This window comes from Pimephales promelas, chromosome 24 (assembly GCF_988280905.1).
Source record: "Pimephales promelas chromosome 24, fPimPro1.hap1.1, whole genome shotgun sequence".
In the NCBI taxonomy this organism is placed as follows: Eukaryota; Metazoa; Chordata; class Actinopteri; order Cypriniformes; family Leuciscidae; genus Pimephales; species Pimephales promelas.
The window spans coordinates 1,028,106-1,046,198 of record NC_142792.1 but is presented as its reverse complement, the minus strand read 5'-3'; the positions used below and the strand labels follow the sequence as shown (position 1 = coordinate 1,046,198).

Genomic DNA, 18,093 nt, shown 5'->3' with positions numbered 1-18,093 from the left:
TCAGGTCTAGTGCTCTGAAAGTGGCAGTAGTCTGGGTTATGGGTGTCCTGTCATGACTAGACAGCCAGCTTGTTCAGACGTCGGGTCTCCTATGTTTGTGCAGTCTCAAGACCGGCAGAATGAAAAAAATACCAGCGGCAGACCCAAAATAATCAGGCTGTAAATATTTGTACAAGTTAGAGCAACATAATCACTCAGGGCTCTTACCTGCAGTGGGTCTGGGCTTTATGTTTCCTGTCTTAATCATACTGTATGGATGGCCAGTGACACACACACACATTTGACCACTTCAAGATATTCACCCAGTCCTTCAAATCCAGCAGCTTAACAGATCCTACTGAATGCAGGGTCTAAATAAGCAAACCGTTTCTCAAGCCTAGCTATTCATAACACAGTACAGGACACATGCAATAAACTAGTCCTAGTGTCCCACTAGGTTTGTATAATATGGCAAGATCTGACTGAAATCACCAGTTTCACCTTGTTAGAGCAAAAAGAAAAAGGTTATGCTTTACATGTCTTTTTTGATAATCGTTTGCAATGCATTAGATAGCCGGATCATCTTTTGTACAGTTAAACCAAAAATTCAGACACAAGATATATTTTTTCTAGTGTGTGCAGGACACTATAGTTCACTTATGTAAGTGAGGAGAGCAAAATAAAGTAAACTGTGAAATATTATACCCAGATATTCTTCATACAGTGACGACTGGTAACATTTGGGACCTAAAATTATTCAGACACTTTGACTTGATCATGTTTTGCTGAATTTGCTAATGCTCTTTTTACATACACTGAACAACATGAAGCATTGCTTGGTCACTGGTTGAGCTAAACTGGTATTATCTAATTGTGTTGTTCAATTTAACAGCTGACAGATATTCAACATAAATCATGTGTGAGAGTCCAACAGAAAGACGGACAAAACCAGTCAAATACCAACTAAGTTCATGTCATATTACCATTTTCTAGCGAATAAATTGTGATAATGTGAGAAATGTTAAAGGTGTCTGAATAAAATTTTGGTTTGACTGTAAGTATTTAATATTATTGTAAGACAAAAACAGGTCAATGTGGAACTTGCAACACATTTATGGTAAAGCAGCGAGCAGAACCACATCAGACCAAAAAATGGGTCAATACATTCCTTTCCCATGTAGCATTTATGAGTGTCGAGCAACTCTGGTTTCAGGGAGAGGAAAAAAATTAAGGAGAGAGAGAAGGAAAAAAAGAGAAGTGCGACTCTGAGGTGTTTAGGAGTAAGCAGAAGTGAGTCTTGTGTTGAAGACAGTTTGTGTTTAATTACCCCGTGTAATATATGGTGTTATCCTGGAAATGCGGCCATGCAAAATCAAGAAAGTTAGCGTGCACTTCCAGACGCCATCCATGAGAGGGCAGCGTTCGGGGACGGCTATCGCATCTCTGACCTACAGATGGACGTGCATGATTTCATAATAAAAAGATTTGTTCAGTCCAGGTGCGGGAAAAAATAATTAAAGCCCTTCAATTGTTGGATATTTTAAGTCATGCTCAATCAAAAGTTATAATCTGGTTTAAAAAAAGTAATATTTGAGGGGGTCGCGGTTTTACAGATGTCTCTTTGGCGGGAAAACATCAAAGCATCCGTCATAAGAACTTAGTCAAAAAAGTAAAAACTGAAGTTTTATCAATAGCTTTTAGCAAAGTATAATGTTTGTATTGTGTTGTGTCGTGTTCTTTTATATTGTTGCATTTGTATTGTATAGTATCAGATTTTAGTTGAAAGTGCTTTATAAATACACAAAAAGGGAAAAAAATATGTGAAAACGAAACCAGAAATAAACAAAAAGCCTACAGTACATCATGGCGTTTCACCGCTTCGACTTGTTTCAGGTAAGAGTCTTTTTTTAAAGCTGTTAATCCAATAAGTAATGTGGTCATGTTTTCATTTCAGAACTATTTGTGCTAATTAAATTGTGTTATTTTTCACTTAAAGGCAACAGGAGTCTCCGTTTACGTCACAGAATAAACACCGGCTGGGGAAAAACAAAATGATGTAAGTTTTAAATATTCGTTTTGGTAACTGGGAACTTTGTTAATTTTCTGTGTGTTTTCTAATTTTTCTGATTCTTTCCTCATTTAGCGTATTTCAAGTGGTTTATGAGATGACATGTGACATCTGAGTCCGCAATGATATAAGATGATGGCTGTTGTCTAAACTGGAGATGAATGGCATCCCGCTTCTGTCCACATGCCAGCCTCGATCAGGTGTGTGTGTTTCCCGAAAGCACTGTTAGCCAAGTATGGCTAACATCAGCAGTTCAATGAGTCTGCGTTTCATGACATGTGGACTCAATAAATCCTTATCTTGAGCAAAATCAGCAAGTTAAATGAGTAGTTCACTTTTCAAAAAACTTTTGCTGATAATTTACTCGCCCCCATGTCATCCAAGATGTCCATGTCATTCTTTCTTCAGTCGAAAAGAAATGAAGGTTTTTGATGAAAACATTCCAGGATTTTTCTCCATATAATGGACTTCAATGGGGTCCAAACGGCTCAAGGTCCAAAAGACAGTTTCAGTGCAAACTGCAAACTTGTTCAAAGGGCTTTAAACGATTCCAGACTAAAAATAAGGGTCTTATCAAGCAAAACGATCACTAATTTTTTTTAAAAATAACAAAGTTTAAGTTTTATAAGATCAAGCGCTCGCCTTGCTCTGTTCTGTTCACGTTCGTGACTCTCCTGTTCAAACTCGTTCAACAAAATGAACAAATCTTTTTCCGATTCAATTTGTTAGTTTCTTTCGCCGAATGAACCAAATGACTCGGAAAAAGATTTGTTAATTGTGATGAACGAGTTCGAACAGGAGTGCGTTACAGAACAGAGCAAGGGGAGCGTTTGAGCTTATGAAACTTAAACTTTGTTATTTAATTATTAAATGAGCGATCGTTTCGCTTGATAAGACCCTTATTCATCGTCTGGAATCGTTTAAAGCCCTTTGAACAAGTTTGCAGTTTGTACTTAAAGTTTTTTTTGGACCGTGAACGGTTTGGTCCCCATTGAAGTCCATTATATGGAGAAAATCCTGGAACGTTTTCATCAAAAACCTTAATTTCTTTTCGACTGAAGAAAGAATGACATGGACATCTTGGATGACATGGGGGTGAGTAAATTATCAGCAAAAAGTTTTTTTCAAAAGTGAACTACTCCTTTAACATTCAGTACAATCTACTGTATATCTTTTATTTATAAAACATACAAATGTCATTTACGGCTTTAAAGTGACGTCCTTGAAGAGTGTGTGTATGTGTGAACGAGCTCTAGTGTGTAAGAACGAGTCTATGATTGAGTCTGAATATAGAGCAAAATAACTGAGAAAAATGAGAAATAGTCCTCAGATGCCGTGTCCGTATATATAGCAAAACATCTAACAGTAGTTATTACTCCATCACCTGCGTGACATCATTAACCGACGTGGTTGAACGACCAGTTTGCGACAATACGGTTTCGGGAAACAGTCGTGACTAGCTAAATGATTTCTTCAAGGATGTATCGTACTATGATAGTCAAGCAGCGAGTTACGGCGTCGCACGAGAAACGCTCCTCAGGACGATGGGCTCTGATTGGCTCCTGTGGAAAAGGCCCTCACTGACTCTGGATCAGTGTGTTGACGGATCCTCATAATGGATACGGACCACACAGAACCGGCTCTGAGTCTGCATGTCGCAGCTATTTCCTCTTGTAAATATTTTGTGCTGTTTGTGTCTGCCAAGCTGTCAGTGTGTGTGTGTGCGAGTGTGCGCTCCAACACAGACATTATAGCCCGGGGAGATTCTTTAATTAAGTGGTGTGGTTTAGGTGCTGCCTTTCATGTTGTTTAAACCTGTTTCCAGATATAGTCCAGGTATGCATTCGAGCATCGCTATGAAGTAATTTTTTACTTTATGGGAATTTATTTGCTGTAATTGGCAGAATACGATGCATAACATTAGTGATCACTGAGCTTTATGCAGTTGTGTACAAATTACACTATTATCATTACCACTTGTAATATTGTCTTTATAAGCAGCCGCATTATGGGACATAATTAAGCAGGTTACCATAATAAGGTTTTAAAAAAATGTTTAAGCTAGCATAAACTAGCGCTCTTCCTTGGAAGAAATTTATATTGGCTAGCTCCAAAAAGCACCATTGTCTGTAAGGTAATCTACCGAAGTATTTAGCTCGTGGAAAACCACAACAATTGCTGTGGGTATGGTAGATGGATATGTACGGAAGCCCTGAACCGCAACCTAAAAAAAAAAAAGTCAGTAAATAAAAAAAAAAAATCTGTAAAAAAAAATAAAAAAATCTAGCATTTCGAGATTAAAGTCAAAATGTTTCGAGATTAAAGTCGAAATGTTTCGAGATTAAAGTCGAAACATTGTGCATTCATAACAGTGCGCGTCCACTGGCTCAGAGCGCGTGTGTGTGTGTGTGTGTGAAGTCGAACTGCCATGGATAAACACAAAATAGTAGCTTTTTACTTTTATCTGAATTACTTATCTTACTTTATCGTTATAAAATATAATGCGCCGGAATAGACTTTAGCCTATAGGAAAACCAACACGGAAAACACTTTTCAGACTGGATGGAGAAATCCAGCTTTATGAATGAATGAATGAATAGGGCATTTATATAGCGCTTTCATATATGCCTATATACACTCAAAGTGCTTTACAATCATATCAGAGAATCTCTCCTCAACCATAAGTGGTTATTAAATCTTAGGAAATCACAGGATCCGGCCAAATGATTGGATACAGAATGATGCACTTAAAATGTATCCAGAGCGTATTTACGTTGAAGAGGGAGACCGAACAGTTACTGTTGTGTTCTCGACCCAGATAGTGTTGACTAGACGAGCACGAAAACACCTCAGAAACACTGCCACTAGCACGTGTGACGTGTGTAGAATTTTGTTGAAAGCCCAGATAAAAGTAAAAAGCTACTATTTTGGGTTTATCCATGGCAGTTCGACTTCACACACACACACACGCGCGCGCTCTGAGCCAGTGGACGCGCACTGTTATGAATGCACAATGTTTCGACTTTAATCTCGAAACATTCCGACTTTTTTTTTTTTACAGATTTTTTTTTTTTTTACAGATTTTTTTTTTTTTTTTGCTGATTTTTTTTTTTTAGGTTGCGGTTCAGGGCTTCCGTAGATATGAGACCTTTAAAAAAAAATTGTATGGCTTGGTTTTTAAAATAAGTTTGTTTTTAGTTTGTTACGTGATGCTATAAAAACGGTGCTGTGACGTCATGATTGACAGCTGTGATTGACAGGTTCTCTGTCACTGAAGCACCAATTTACTTTCCTTTTCAAAGACCATGTTCGGTCCAACCGCATGTGTGTGTGAAGTCACAAAATCATCAAGTGCACACGGTGAAACGATTAATGGTCTGTTAAGTCACTCTGTGTAACTACCTTACTGAAAGTGAAGGTGAATCATTAGCTGTGAGTGGACAGATGTACACAGAGCTAATAAACCTCACCCAGCCCGAGGGTTGAATTGACCCGTGATGGTTATATGGAAACCACCAGCTCCGTTACGATGGTTATTATTATTTTTTCCTTTAAACTTTACTAAATGAGACAAGGGTGTCGAGTTACAGTCAAGCTATTTTAAGGCTTGATGCATTTTTTTTTTCACAGAAACATTTTTTAAATATGTAATTTTTGTGATGAAAGATGAGTTTTAAATGAGTAGTTCACTTTAAAAAAAAACTTTTGCTGATAATTTACTCACCCCTATGTCATCCAAGATGTCCATGTATTTCTTTCTTCAGTTGAAAAGAAATGAAGGTTTTTGATGAAAACATTCCAGGATTTTTCTCCATATAATGGACTTCAATGGGAACCAAACAGTTCAAGGTCCAAAAGACACTTTCAGTACAAACTGCAAACTGTTCAAAGGGCTTTAAACGATTTCAGGCGATGAATAAGGGTCTTATCAAGATATAAACAATCGCTAATTAAAAAATAAGTTTAAGTTTTATAATTTCAAATGCTCGTCTTGCTCTGTTCTGTGATGCACATTTGTGACTCTCCAATTCGAACTCGTTTATCAAAATGAACGAATCTTTTTTCGTGTCATTTGGTTCATTCAATGAACGAAATGAACGAGTTGACTCGGGAAAAGATTCGTTCATTTTGAGGAATGAGTTCGAATAGGAGAGTCACGAATGCGCATCACAGAACAGAGCAAGGCGACCATTTGAGCTTATAAAACTTAAACTTTGTTATTTATTTATTAAATGTGCGATCGTTTAATCATTCGCTTGATAAGACCCTTATTCGTCGTCTGAAATCGGTTAAAGCCCTTTGAACAGTTTGCAGTTTGTACTGAAAGTGTCTTTTGGACTTTGAACCGTTTGGTTCCCATTGAAGTCCATTATATGGAGAAAAATCCTGGAATGTTTTCATCAAAAACCTTAATTTCTTTTCGACTGGAGTAAAAAAATTAAATTAGTAATAAATTCAGGTCTGACTCTGATAATCTTACTGTGGTCTAATAGACTCTGAGATGCTTTCCTATAACCATGTGTGTTCAAATATAATCATGCTAAGGAGCGAAAAGCATCATGCCAAATATTTGAGAAGTGGAGATCAGAGTGGAACGGCCAGGATATTCCCATTTGTAACTGAAGGGGGGAAAGCAGTTTGATTAATGAACATATCAGGAGTCAGAAATGCATTACCAGCACCTCTGCAGAATCATTCTCTGCCTCGTTTAAAGAGGCTTCAGAAACCAGATCCAAACTCTGAGCCAGTGAAGTCAGGAGCCCAGACACGATGCTGCAATGCTCACTTCCTTCATTTGATGAGATAAATGTCAATTTTCTTTACAAAACACAGAGCAGTCTGGGTACTTTTCCCCCTCAACAATAATCAGACTATTCATTTCCATAATTTCAAATCAAGCAAAGAGCTAGTTTTCGGAAAACTAAATGTACTCTTCCAAAAGACCCAGTTTAATTAGTGGTGAACAAACTTAATACATGTTGGCTTTTATATCAAAGTTTTATACTTTACAATAGAGGAAAGTTTTATTGCTCAGAGGTTGCGCGTTTATAACTCGGAAGACATTTTAAAGTCCCCTTGTAGTCAATAATTTTATCTGTTTAACTCACATTTGATCACCAAAATGACATTTAAAAGTTTTTTCCTTTTTTCCATTCTTCATGCCTTAAAATATCTTGAATGTAACTCGACACCCTTGCCTCATTTAGTATGCGTGGTTCTATGAATATGCAAATGAGCTCCACCTCCACTCACTCACAGCTCAGAGATCCACTGGTTGACGATCACACGTTGATCTGATTGGTTACAAGGGCATGTATGACGTCAGAAACACCAGCGATTTCAAACCGCGTTTTTGAGACTTAAAGAGTTTTAAAGAGAAAAGTGAACCAAAGACCGTCTCAAAAACACAGTTTGAAATCGCTGGTGTTTCTGACGTCACACATGCCCTTGTAACCAATCAGATCAACGTGTGATCATCAATGAGTGGATCTCTGAGCTGAGTGAGTACGTGGAGGCGGGGCTCATTTACATATTCATAGAATCGTGTATAATAAATGAGGCGAGGGTGTCGAGTTACAGTCAAGCTGTTTTAAGGCACGAAGAATTTGTTTTCAAGGGAAAAAAAAGTCATTTTGGTGATCAAAGATGTGTTTTAATGGATACAATTATTGACTACAGGGGGACTTTAACAAATCTGACCACTTTTTGTGGGGTTTACAGTGTAAAGTGTCCCTCAGTATGTCACCCCGTTGTAAATGATGAGTGACGGGGCAAGAATAGAGAAAAGCTGCCCACAAGCTCCACACCGCAGACCAAAATGACAGAGGTCATAACATGCCTCAGTGTCAGGAAATAAGACTTATGGCTTGGCTATGGTTTATAAATATAGCATGAAGGGAATCACTTAGACTCATGGCTCTCTTAAAGTCAGAGCTAAATTTGGAAAGGTCTGGTTTGTTTTCAGTGCTCTTTTAGAAACAGCTCTCCTGAAATAGACAGAGGAAGTTCGCAGTGTTTCATTCGTGACGGTGGATGGACGAAGGTCATTGGACCTTTAAAATCGTAATAGAGGATATAAAGAAAATTCTCTGGCTTTCTGACAGATAGTGTGATATTTGATAATGGTCCCTTTTGGTGAATTAGCCACAGGTGGAATTCTTGATGTTGATAATCGTTGTGTAACATGTAGGGATGGATAATGATGGCCGGTTAGTCACTCAATCAATAAGGTGATTGTTAAATCTTTTTTGGTAACAAGTTTTGATGATTTTAATGCCGGCAACCTACCGACTAGTCATAACATTTGTAGTTGCGCAAATTCCTTTCTCAACGATAAAAATGACACAGTGGTGTTTTATTCCACTTCCTAGATCCCGATGACGTTCATCTGTGAATTGCAAACAGAAATTTGGGCCTTTATCCAGTAAACACGGCCCGTGACTATGCACTATATGGTTATAAGGTTGGTCATTAAAGTGTAACTGGTATTAACAAACAAAAATGTCTGTATAACATGCCACGTTCTGTTTATCGTACGTCTCCGTAATTGCTGAAAAGCACAGGGACAATTTGAATTATGCACTCGTCCTCCTTTCCAACTTGAGAAAACAACATTCCAGTGAGTGACTATAGTGTGCAGATTTTTACAGTGCAATCTGGGAAATTCTAGGAAGCAAATGTTTTTAAGTGCCCTGTAATTATTTTAAGAAGAAATTACCTTCTTAAAATGGTGACGCGACTGAACTAGAGAGTATTGGGATTGACTAAATGCATTAATTAGTTGGATACAGTGACATTTTGGCAATACTTTACAATAAGATCTCATTTGTTAACATGAGTTAATGCATTAGCTGACATGTACTAACAAAATTTACTTAAATTTGTACTAACTTTTTTTTACTTTTTAATTTACTTTTACATTGCATTTGAACATGGTGAACACAACCACCATATAATGATAAAAATCCACCTTCTCATTTTTTATATTCCCCATAAATCATAAACGGTGTCTCAAAATAAGTTGTTTTCTTTATGTTGTGACATCGCAATGTACAGTAACAGTCCCCCCCCCCACAACTAATGACTGAATCGGCCTTCAACTATATGATAAACAATCTAAATGTTCTGTTATTGGCTGTATAAATGAATTTCCATTCAACTGCACCACTTTTCCATTGATTTTCATTATAAACGTGCTAGATGGACGTGTTTGACTGTTGTGTTTTTATCTTTTACAGCATCTTGCGCTTTTAAAAAGTGTAACTTTTAAAGAAAACTTGTTGTCTGTCAATTCCCCCAAATGGGATTAAAAAAATGTTCGTTGGAAACAGCCCTATAATATTTCTTCTGTTTTGTTGTTGTCGCAGTATCCGAGGCGTGAGCTGTAAAGGCTCCTCCCTCTTCTCGAAAAGGGGGCGGGAGCAGCAGCTCATTTGCATTTAAAGATACACACACAAAAAACATTGTTTTTGCTTCCACCCAAAAGGGCCATTTTGGTCATGGTATAATAAAAGATCTGTGGGGTACAAACTTCACACACGGGGACACTTAAAACTTTTTTTTTTAATATATTGCATCTTGTAATAATAGGTCCCCTTTAATGTTCATTTATTGTTCATAAATGTTGCTTCACGGTGCATTAACTAATGTTAATAGATTTGAAAAATGTATTAGTAAATGTTGAAATTAACAATATTTAAATAATGGTAACACTTTACAATAAGGTTCATTAGTTAACATTATCATGAACTAAGAATGAACAATGCTTCTACAACATTAATCTCAGGTAATATTAATTTCAACATTTACCAATCAAAGGTTGTACTTGTTAACATTAGTTAATGCACTTTGAACTAACATGAACAATCAACGAACAGCTGGATTTTTATTAACTGACATTAACAAAGATTAACTATTATGGTAACAAATGTATTGATTGATCATTGTTAGTTCATGTTAGCTAATACATTAACTAATGTTAACTAATGAACCTTATTTTAAAGTGTTTTTAATTTAATAAATTATTTAGAAGAATTGTTCATTGTTAGTTCATGGAAACTAATATGTTGAACTAATGTTATTAAATTCATTATTACCTGTGCACCAGGTGTGTTCCTGTCATGTCATAGTATCCTCTGAGCCTGTGAATGTGTGTGTGGCATAACTGCTCTATAATCTATAAAGGCGCCTCGCTCCGGTTCCCCAGTGCCCAGGATTTGGCACCACTTCCCTCTGCCTCCTCTAACTATTGGTCTAATTAATCACCAGCAGGATTTATTACACAACAAGCAGGAGGAGAGGGAGTGCAGACATTGAGACACTTGTTCATTTGTCCGGCTCTTAACTTTACCAGAAATAAAACCCTGCATTTCTAAACCGAGGGTCCTGACGACTGCTGCCATCACCCACCTGAAGCCCTTTGGTTGGCACCCGCCAGTAATTGGCAATTACTGTGCTTCAAATTAAAGAAAACAAGAATAACTGGCAGGCATTGCACTAGGTTGAACAAGACCTCCCTAAAAATGAGAATCGGAGAAACCGGGCCAAAGACTTGTGGCCGTCTCAGTGGTTCTGTGGCCTCGCTGTCTGCCGTCATTTCCACTTAAAATCAAATACAAAGCATACAACCTACAACTGTACCATAGCAACTGCAACACAACTACGAAACTGTCAACAAATATGCAAAACAATTAAATCAGTTAGAATTAAGGCCATCAGTCCAAAGGCAAAATCAGCATTTAACACTACTGGTGTAACCAGTACAGAAGATAATGAGAAATCATACCACTATATCAATTTTGCAGTAAATAATATGTATATATTTCTAAAATGTGCCTAGAACATTGTTTGCTGGTTACTATATCCCACAATGCAGTGCGCTTTTTGGCTTGAAGACATCGTTCACCCAAAATTAAATTCTTTCATCATTTATTCATTAAGATTCTGTAAAAAATGTAAAATGTTCGATAAAAAGTTATTTTTGTTATATTTCGATATTTTTTAAGTTATATTTTCGATATTTTTGTTGTTTTGGACTCCATTGACTTCCATTGCTTAAACAAAAACAGTTGAATCAATTCTGAAAATGTATTTTTTGTGTGTGTGTGTTGCACAGAAGAAAATCTTCTGTTTTGAAAAAGCATGTGGGTTAGTAAATGGTGGCAGAATTTTCATTTTGGGCTTCCATTGCCAGAAATGAACAATATCTGGGATTGTTATTTAATTTCTGAAGCAACTAGTCACCACTTGCTGACGTCATAATACTCAGTGTTGTGCCTGAACGCGTTCAATGAACGAAAGTTCATGAACGCATTCATATTTTGGGCAAATGTGAACTGAACGTACTGTATTACTGCCTGATGAACGTTACTGTGAACGCGTTCATTCTGGTGTTGTTGTGGCAGATTTGGTTCAGGTCTTGAAGTAATTGCGCAGAGTCAAGGTTTTGGGTCTCAGAAGAAGTAACTTTATTGAGCAGTTCAACAAAGTGAGATGTCGGCCAGTCATCTAATCTTACAATAGTCTGCACACATTCTTATACCTTGTGGTACCCAATTAGCGCTCAGATTGTTATCTTTCTCTCTTTGCTCCTCCTCCCAAATTAAAAACACCTGCATCATCATTTTATTGGGACAACCTTCTTTGCGCATGCGTCTCATTTCTTTTAAAAAAAATGGACATCTGGATTAATGTCTTTTTACACAATGGGCTCCTTGTTTCAGTACGCTTTTCCCAGTGGCACATTGTTACATTGTATACAATCTGTTTCTCTCCCAGTGCCTCCCAACACCTGCATCTGTGCTACAAATGTTTTTTGGGTACTTTTCCACTAGGGATGCAACGGTACACGGTAAAATCCGGGACCGTTCGGTCAGCCCTGCACGGGACAATCTACCCTCGTGTCCCGCGGGACTTCGGTTTTGCCATAGAGTTCGTGCTGACCCTTTTCCCGTATTTTCCGCACTATATGGCGCACTTAAAAGCCTTTAATCTTCACAAAAAACGACAGTGTGCCTTATAATCCGGAGCGCCTTATAGGCTATGGATCAATTAGTTGACAACGCTCCGCGTTATTAAATTCGCCCCGCGAACTCGCGCTCGTGTCCAGCTTATGCCCGCTTTGTCACACGGCCAGTTCAACCTCGTATAAATCAGGTTATGTGTGTGTCTCCCGCTCACGAGCGCTCACTCTTAACAGACACATGAACGACACACTGTCCCCGGCGCTGTTCGCGCGTCACAGCTGTTCATAAAACGCTCCCCGTTCACAGTACCGGGTCGTCTCATTCAAAACAGCCAGCCGTTGCGGTCAGAGAGCCGCCGCACATTGAATACTCATATGAGTTAATGTAAGCGAATGGCTGCGAATGTAAGTTGTGCCCGCCCCAGCGCGCTCACGCTTAAATAAACGCCTCACCTCCGGCTCCGCGCACTCGCTACATTCCCAGCACATCTAGTGGATGCATAACGCAAACCCAGTCAAACGTTTGACTGCAGTATCTTTTTGCACAAGAATCTCTCAATAGTGGATAAGTAAATAACTTTGCACTTTGAATCCTGAATGCAGTATTTTTTTTTATTATATTATTTTGCTCTGCTCTTTTTATTCAAACCACAAGCTAATTTATGTTTTTTAAAGCTAAAAGTACACTTTTTCTTTCACATTGATCACTTCATATACCAGTTATCAAGGTTTGGAATTGGGATCCACTTGAATAGTCTAAAGTGTGTTTGTTTACATTTTGTATTTCATAAGTGGTAGTTGAAGAGGTTGTATTGCTTAGTGTTGTTCAGTACAGACTAGAGTGTAGATTTATTTCATACATTGATGTTCTTCCTACTGTGACATTCTGTTTATGCTCATAAGAAAAATAAAACATATTTTTGGGATGAAATAGCAGTCTCTTTCTGTACAAAACATGTACCGAAACCGAACCGAGACCGTGGCCCAAAAACCGAGGTACGGACTGTACCGTGGGTTATCTGTACCGTTGCACCCCTATTTTCCACTCTCTTGTCCCTGTCCTCATGTGCCCTATGACCCTAGTTTTTTTCTGCTTCTCCAACCGTGTCTGTGAACGCAAGCCCTCTCTGTTTAACTTCGTACAATAGGGTGCCAGATTTCTATAGAGCCTTCCAGGCGAAAAGACACACCGTAAACAGGCCTTAATATTTAGCGAAAAACTCGCGCACCGCAGCCGCCGTCGACAAAGCAGCGATCGAGGAGATGATCATTTAAACGGGTTATGACGAGTTCGGTGAGGATGGGAAAAATCTTACATTTCTGTGCAAACTTTGCCCGTCGATAAAATAATTGTTGTCTGTGGTTGTATATGGGCTGTGGCAAAAAAAAAAAGCTGGGAACATCGAAAAAAAAGAACTATAACTGAACTAGTTCGTTTTAAAATGTGTGAAGTGAACTTTGAACTAGTTTGTGTAGAAAGTGAACTTTCCCAACACTGATGATACTACATTACTGTCAGACTATACTTACTGTAACTGGTGAGATGGAGAGAAAGAACAGTTAAGGAGATGTGTTAGATGAGTAAAATAGAGGTTATTTTTAGAGGAGCTTCAGGGTGGCACCGCTCAGCAGGAGAACTGACTAATATCACACACACACACACACACACACACACACTCAACCCACGGCCATGTTTACAGCGCATGGGATGAAGGGAGAACGGCCTTCCACAGCAGTGACAACACTGGGATTCCCCGGAATACCACAGCCTGACCACAGTCTTACACACACACACACACACACACACACCGTGGACATGCGTGTGCTGAACGCTGCTGTGTGCTTCTGTATAACACAGACAGAGTCGTTGATGTTCACTTCAGAACATTCAAAAATTTTCTAAAAACAATTTTTCTAAAACAAATAAACATTTATATACTTTTTAAGCACAAATGCTGGTCTTGCACGTCCACGACTTCACGCATTGCGTAATCACGTTGGAAAATGTAATGTGCGAAAAACTCTCATCTCATTTTCTCCTCCAACTTCAAAATCGACCGACATCTTTGTTTTACCTTATATTGATTTAGTGACTTAGTTATTAAAAAATACAGTCATTCATTTGTACCTTCATGTTAGTACATCCGTTAGTACGGACTTTCTTAGTTAACTCATTTGAATGGGATTCTTCTTGTAGTGACCGATTCATACGTGACATCATCCTTAGTCATTTCCTAACTATAAACATTCTCAGGAAGAATACCAGACCAAAATGACCAACATCTGTGCGCAGTCATCACCTGCTGGTCACGCATCCCCATTACGGTCTTCTTCATTGACTTTGTAATTAAAATAACACTTTCAGTTTCAGGATGATGAACGGCATCCGGCGGGTACTTTTATTGAGTCAACATTAGAGCTGCAACCGTGATCCGTACGGATCCGCTCCTCCGCGGTTCGGCACGCGTTTGATTCGTGGATAAACTGCTAAATTTAATCATCATAGAGTGAAAGTTAATAATTATAAAACGGATAGTTCAGCTCCTTGATTCTGATTGGTTGGACTGCATTCAAAGCTGTTGTAAATTACTCCACAAGCACACACTGTGAGCTGTTACATTAGTGTTACACACACACACACACAATTCGGTCTTAAAGTGACAGCAGCCTAATATTCCTACTGGTCTTTGAGTCATCAATAACAAAGCTTTAACAAAGATGAAACTATATTTAATTTCAACAGCGAACAAAGTGTTATTTTACATTTAGGCATAATTATTCATTTCTGTACTGTTAAACCGTGTAATTTAGACTTAATCTCTGCTTGTAATTGGTGTATTTTTTCTTATTTTATTACTGATTGTTCACTTGTTTTAAATAATGTTTGAAACGTATCAGTTAGGCTGGTAGTTTTTAATGTAATATCGAAGAACTTCAAGTTATCTATAAATAATACATGACAAGCAAAGTTATAGCCCCCCCCCCCCCCCCATATATATACTTTTTTTTTTGCTTATCCGAAAAATGATCCAATCCGTGGCTTAAAACACGTAAATGATCCAAACCAAAGTCAACAGTGTGCAAATATAAAGATCTTCTTTCCACGCAGACAAGATTAATGAACATCCTCAAAGACAGGAATCCCAGGTAGCTCGAGAACACAGTATCCGGTTTAATTTGGAAATCTTAACCTACAGAATGATTATTAGCATTTCTACAGGATGCCTGCTGGGCCTTGAACTTTACAAACGTTCCCCAGCTCACCTTCACATAGTTTCCGCTCGTTCTGGCTTCAGACGGCACTTCTAAAGCATTAATACTCTTTACAAGCGCCATTAACTGCTCCTCTTGCTCCCGCCTGCTGTTCTAGAGGAAATACATGCAAAATGACACAGCTTTCACACACACATCCAGGTGTTCCCCTGACATGCCGGAAATCTTGTAACCATTTTTGTCTAGTCCTTAAGGATATTGTACTCTCAAGTTGTTTTTAGTTTTGTCCTGAAAGTTAATGTGAATTGTGCGTTTGCATTAATTAAATGATGCAATTGTAAAACTTTGCTAATGGCTGTGCAAATGCAAAAAATCCACAGATTTACTTGTAAAATAAACAGAAAATTCTGAAATTTTGGCCTGCAAATTATGTTTAGACTTGCACATCCACATATATTAGCTTTCCTGTAACTAAAAAGCAGTAGAAACGCTAAAATCATGTGTTCGATTTCCAGGGAAGACAATAAGTCTCAAGTCTCTGGATAAAATCCGCCAAATGCGTAAGTTTATACCGTCTTGTGTACAAAACTTGACCTTGCAAAGATCTCAGTGGAACAAAATCATTATTTCCATGTTTGAAGTGTATAAGAAATGAAAAAATGGTCATCATTTACTCAACCTCATGTCTTTCCAATGCCGTAAGATTCGTCTTTGAAGCACAAATGAAGATATTTGAATGAAATGTGTCCCTCCATTGGCAAGTACAGACATTACTACTGCATTTCCTTTTCATCCACAGAACTGATTTTTCTTTGAAAACAATGAGCTCACATTCACTGGCGTTTGTGCTGATGAAGAGACGTGGGTAAACTGAGCCAGAGAGCTTCAGGTCCAGTGTCTGAATCACACAGAGGTGCTTCTCGTACTGAACTTAATTATAAATCCCATGATTTCATCTTCAGGGTCGCCTATCAGGTTTCTTTCCCCTTCTGAAGGAGCCAGCTTGGCATGAACCACTCCGTTTCTGTGACTCAGTATGAATTATTTAACGGAATCGATGTACAGAAGCTCAGACTTGACTCCATTTATGAAGGTATACACTCGTCTTCATAAATCATGGGAAAAGGGGAAGATTAAAATAACTAGAGACTAGGCAACATGACATCATGACTTTTGCGTAAACATACACGCCACTTTCGAGTCAAGTGGCGCGTTATCTCTACGCATTTTGAGCTATCCGCGTGTATGCGTGTACGTCTACGCCATCAATGTCCGAGTGATTCCGCGTGTCTGTACACGTCAAATGTCCGCTCGAAACGAAGCAAAATGTAGATCTACATCTGGGGAGCGATCTCTTTTTTTCCTAGGATGGTAAGGGAACACTCATAAATGGCATTAACCTCAGTGACGGGGTTGAGGTAAGTCATATATTTATATATACAGTAATAACTTTAAGTCAACGGCGTTCATAAACACGCTGAAAAGCGATTATGCGTCTTGATAGCACGCCAAAAATGGAAATACGAATTGGCGTGTCATACACACGCCACTTCATGAGATCAGTCTGCTGTCACTTTACGTTCGAAATCGATTGCACAATCGATCGGACAAACCAACACAAGTTTCGAAAACAAAAACGGAATCGATTTTAACAGCTTTTTTTTTTATTTTAACCAAAAATGTGCTTTAGGCGAACAGATCAATACAGTACACAGAACATGTGTGATATTGTAAAATAACAATGTCTTCTGTTAAACAAATGCTTTTTAATGTTCGCTATTACTTAAATGCAAGTGAACAAGCGCGCCGTTATTTGTTGCGTAGTGACACCAGAAATGCACAGATTCTCTGCAATATGTTGTATTTAATGTATTATGCATCAGATTTGTATGTATCCACGCAGATTTGGCTTACACAAACTTCCCCAGCAAGTGAGTAAACATATAAACACGCCAGATTGGCTCGTGATTTGACCGTTTCCCGCCAAAGCTAATTTTTACCCGGATCTGGTGGGTTGGAGGTTGTTAATCTCAATCCTTGAACGTTGCGCTCCTGTTTGTCATTGTGCACGATGTATTGCTGACTTGTTCGCATCTTAAGCGCACTCTTTACGTTTGTCCTAATGCCTGTTAGGTGTCTGTGGATTTGCCTATATTTGGTGTTGAAAATGGAAATGTCTTTAGACATGGAAAATCGATTCAATGAACACTTATGTCTCAAAAATCGAACTGGAGTTTTTTTTAAAAAAGTGGCAGTAGTAGAGACAGGAACAACTCCTGAAAAAATGCATTGAATTATGTTATATAATTATAAATATTTGTGAATTTTGACCAGCATCTCCACGCCACAAAACGACCTCTCCTGGAATTGCTTGTTGGTTGGCTTTTCTCCTCTTCATTTCTTTATTGGTTCAACCCAAAACAATTTGTACTACAAAATAGATGTGGGTGTGTACAAGCTCACGGGGCGTTTTTATGAGACTGGAGTAATTACTCTGCATTGTTGTTTTTATTTCAGTCTGGCTGTTGTTGTAATGCTTTATTCCTCGCTTGTTTCTCTTAATTTCTTAGGTTTGTAAGGGGGTAGCATCTTTTATGTAATATCAGATTATGTAATTGCAAGAAAAGGCTTTTCTTACTTAGTATTTTGTCTTGTTTCCAGTCCAAAAAAAAATAATAATAATAATTATATCAAGAGGCACTTACATTACTAGATGTGTAAAATGACATAAGAAATTATATCTTGTTTTCTGGGGGAGGGGATTAAAATGAACCAAAACTTAAAACAAGCAACATTATCTGACAAAGTGCCTAACCCTACAAAAAGAAAAATAATCTTAATTCAAATGGAAAACAGGATTATTTGTATA

General features: G+C 38.1%; 1 protein-coding gene across 1 annotated transcript in view; it reads left to right on the top strand.

Annotated features, from left to right (window-relative positions):
- The first annotated feature begins 1,731 nt into the window (after positions 1–1,731).
- The window catches only part of pthlha (parathyroid hormone-like hormone a), an 81,285-nt gene continuing 64,923 nt past the window's right edge, over positions 1,732–18,093 (top strand). The window contains exons 1-2 of the mRNA XM_089127064.1: positions 1,732–2,035; positions 2,123–2,247. Of these exons, the coding sequence (XP_088983190.1) occupies positions 2,231–2,247 (17 nt within the window). The 5' untranslated portion in view covers positions 1,732–2,035; positions 2,123–2,230. The remainder of the gene's footprint in view (positions 2,036–2,122; positions 2,248–18,093) is intronic.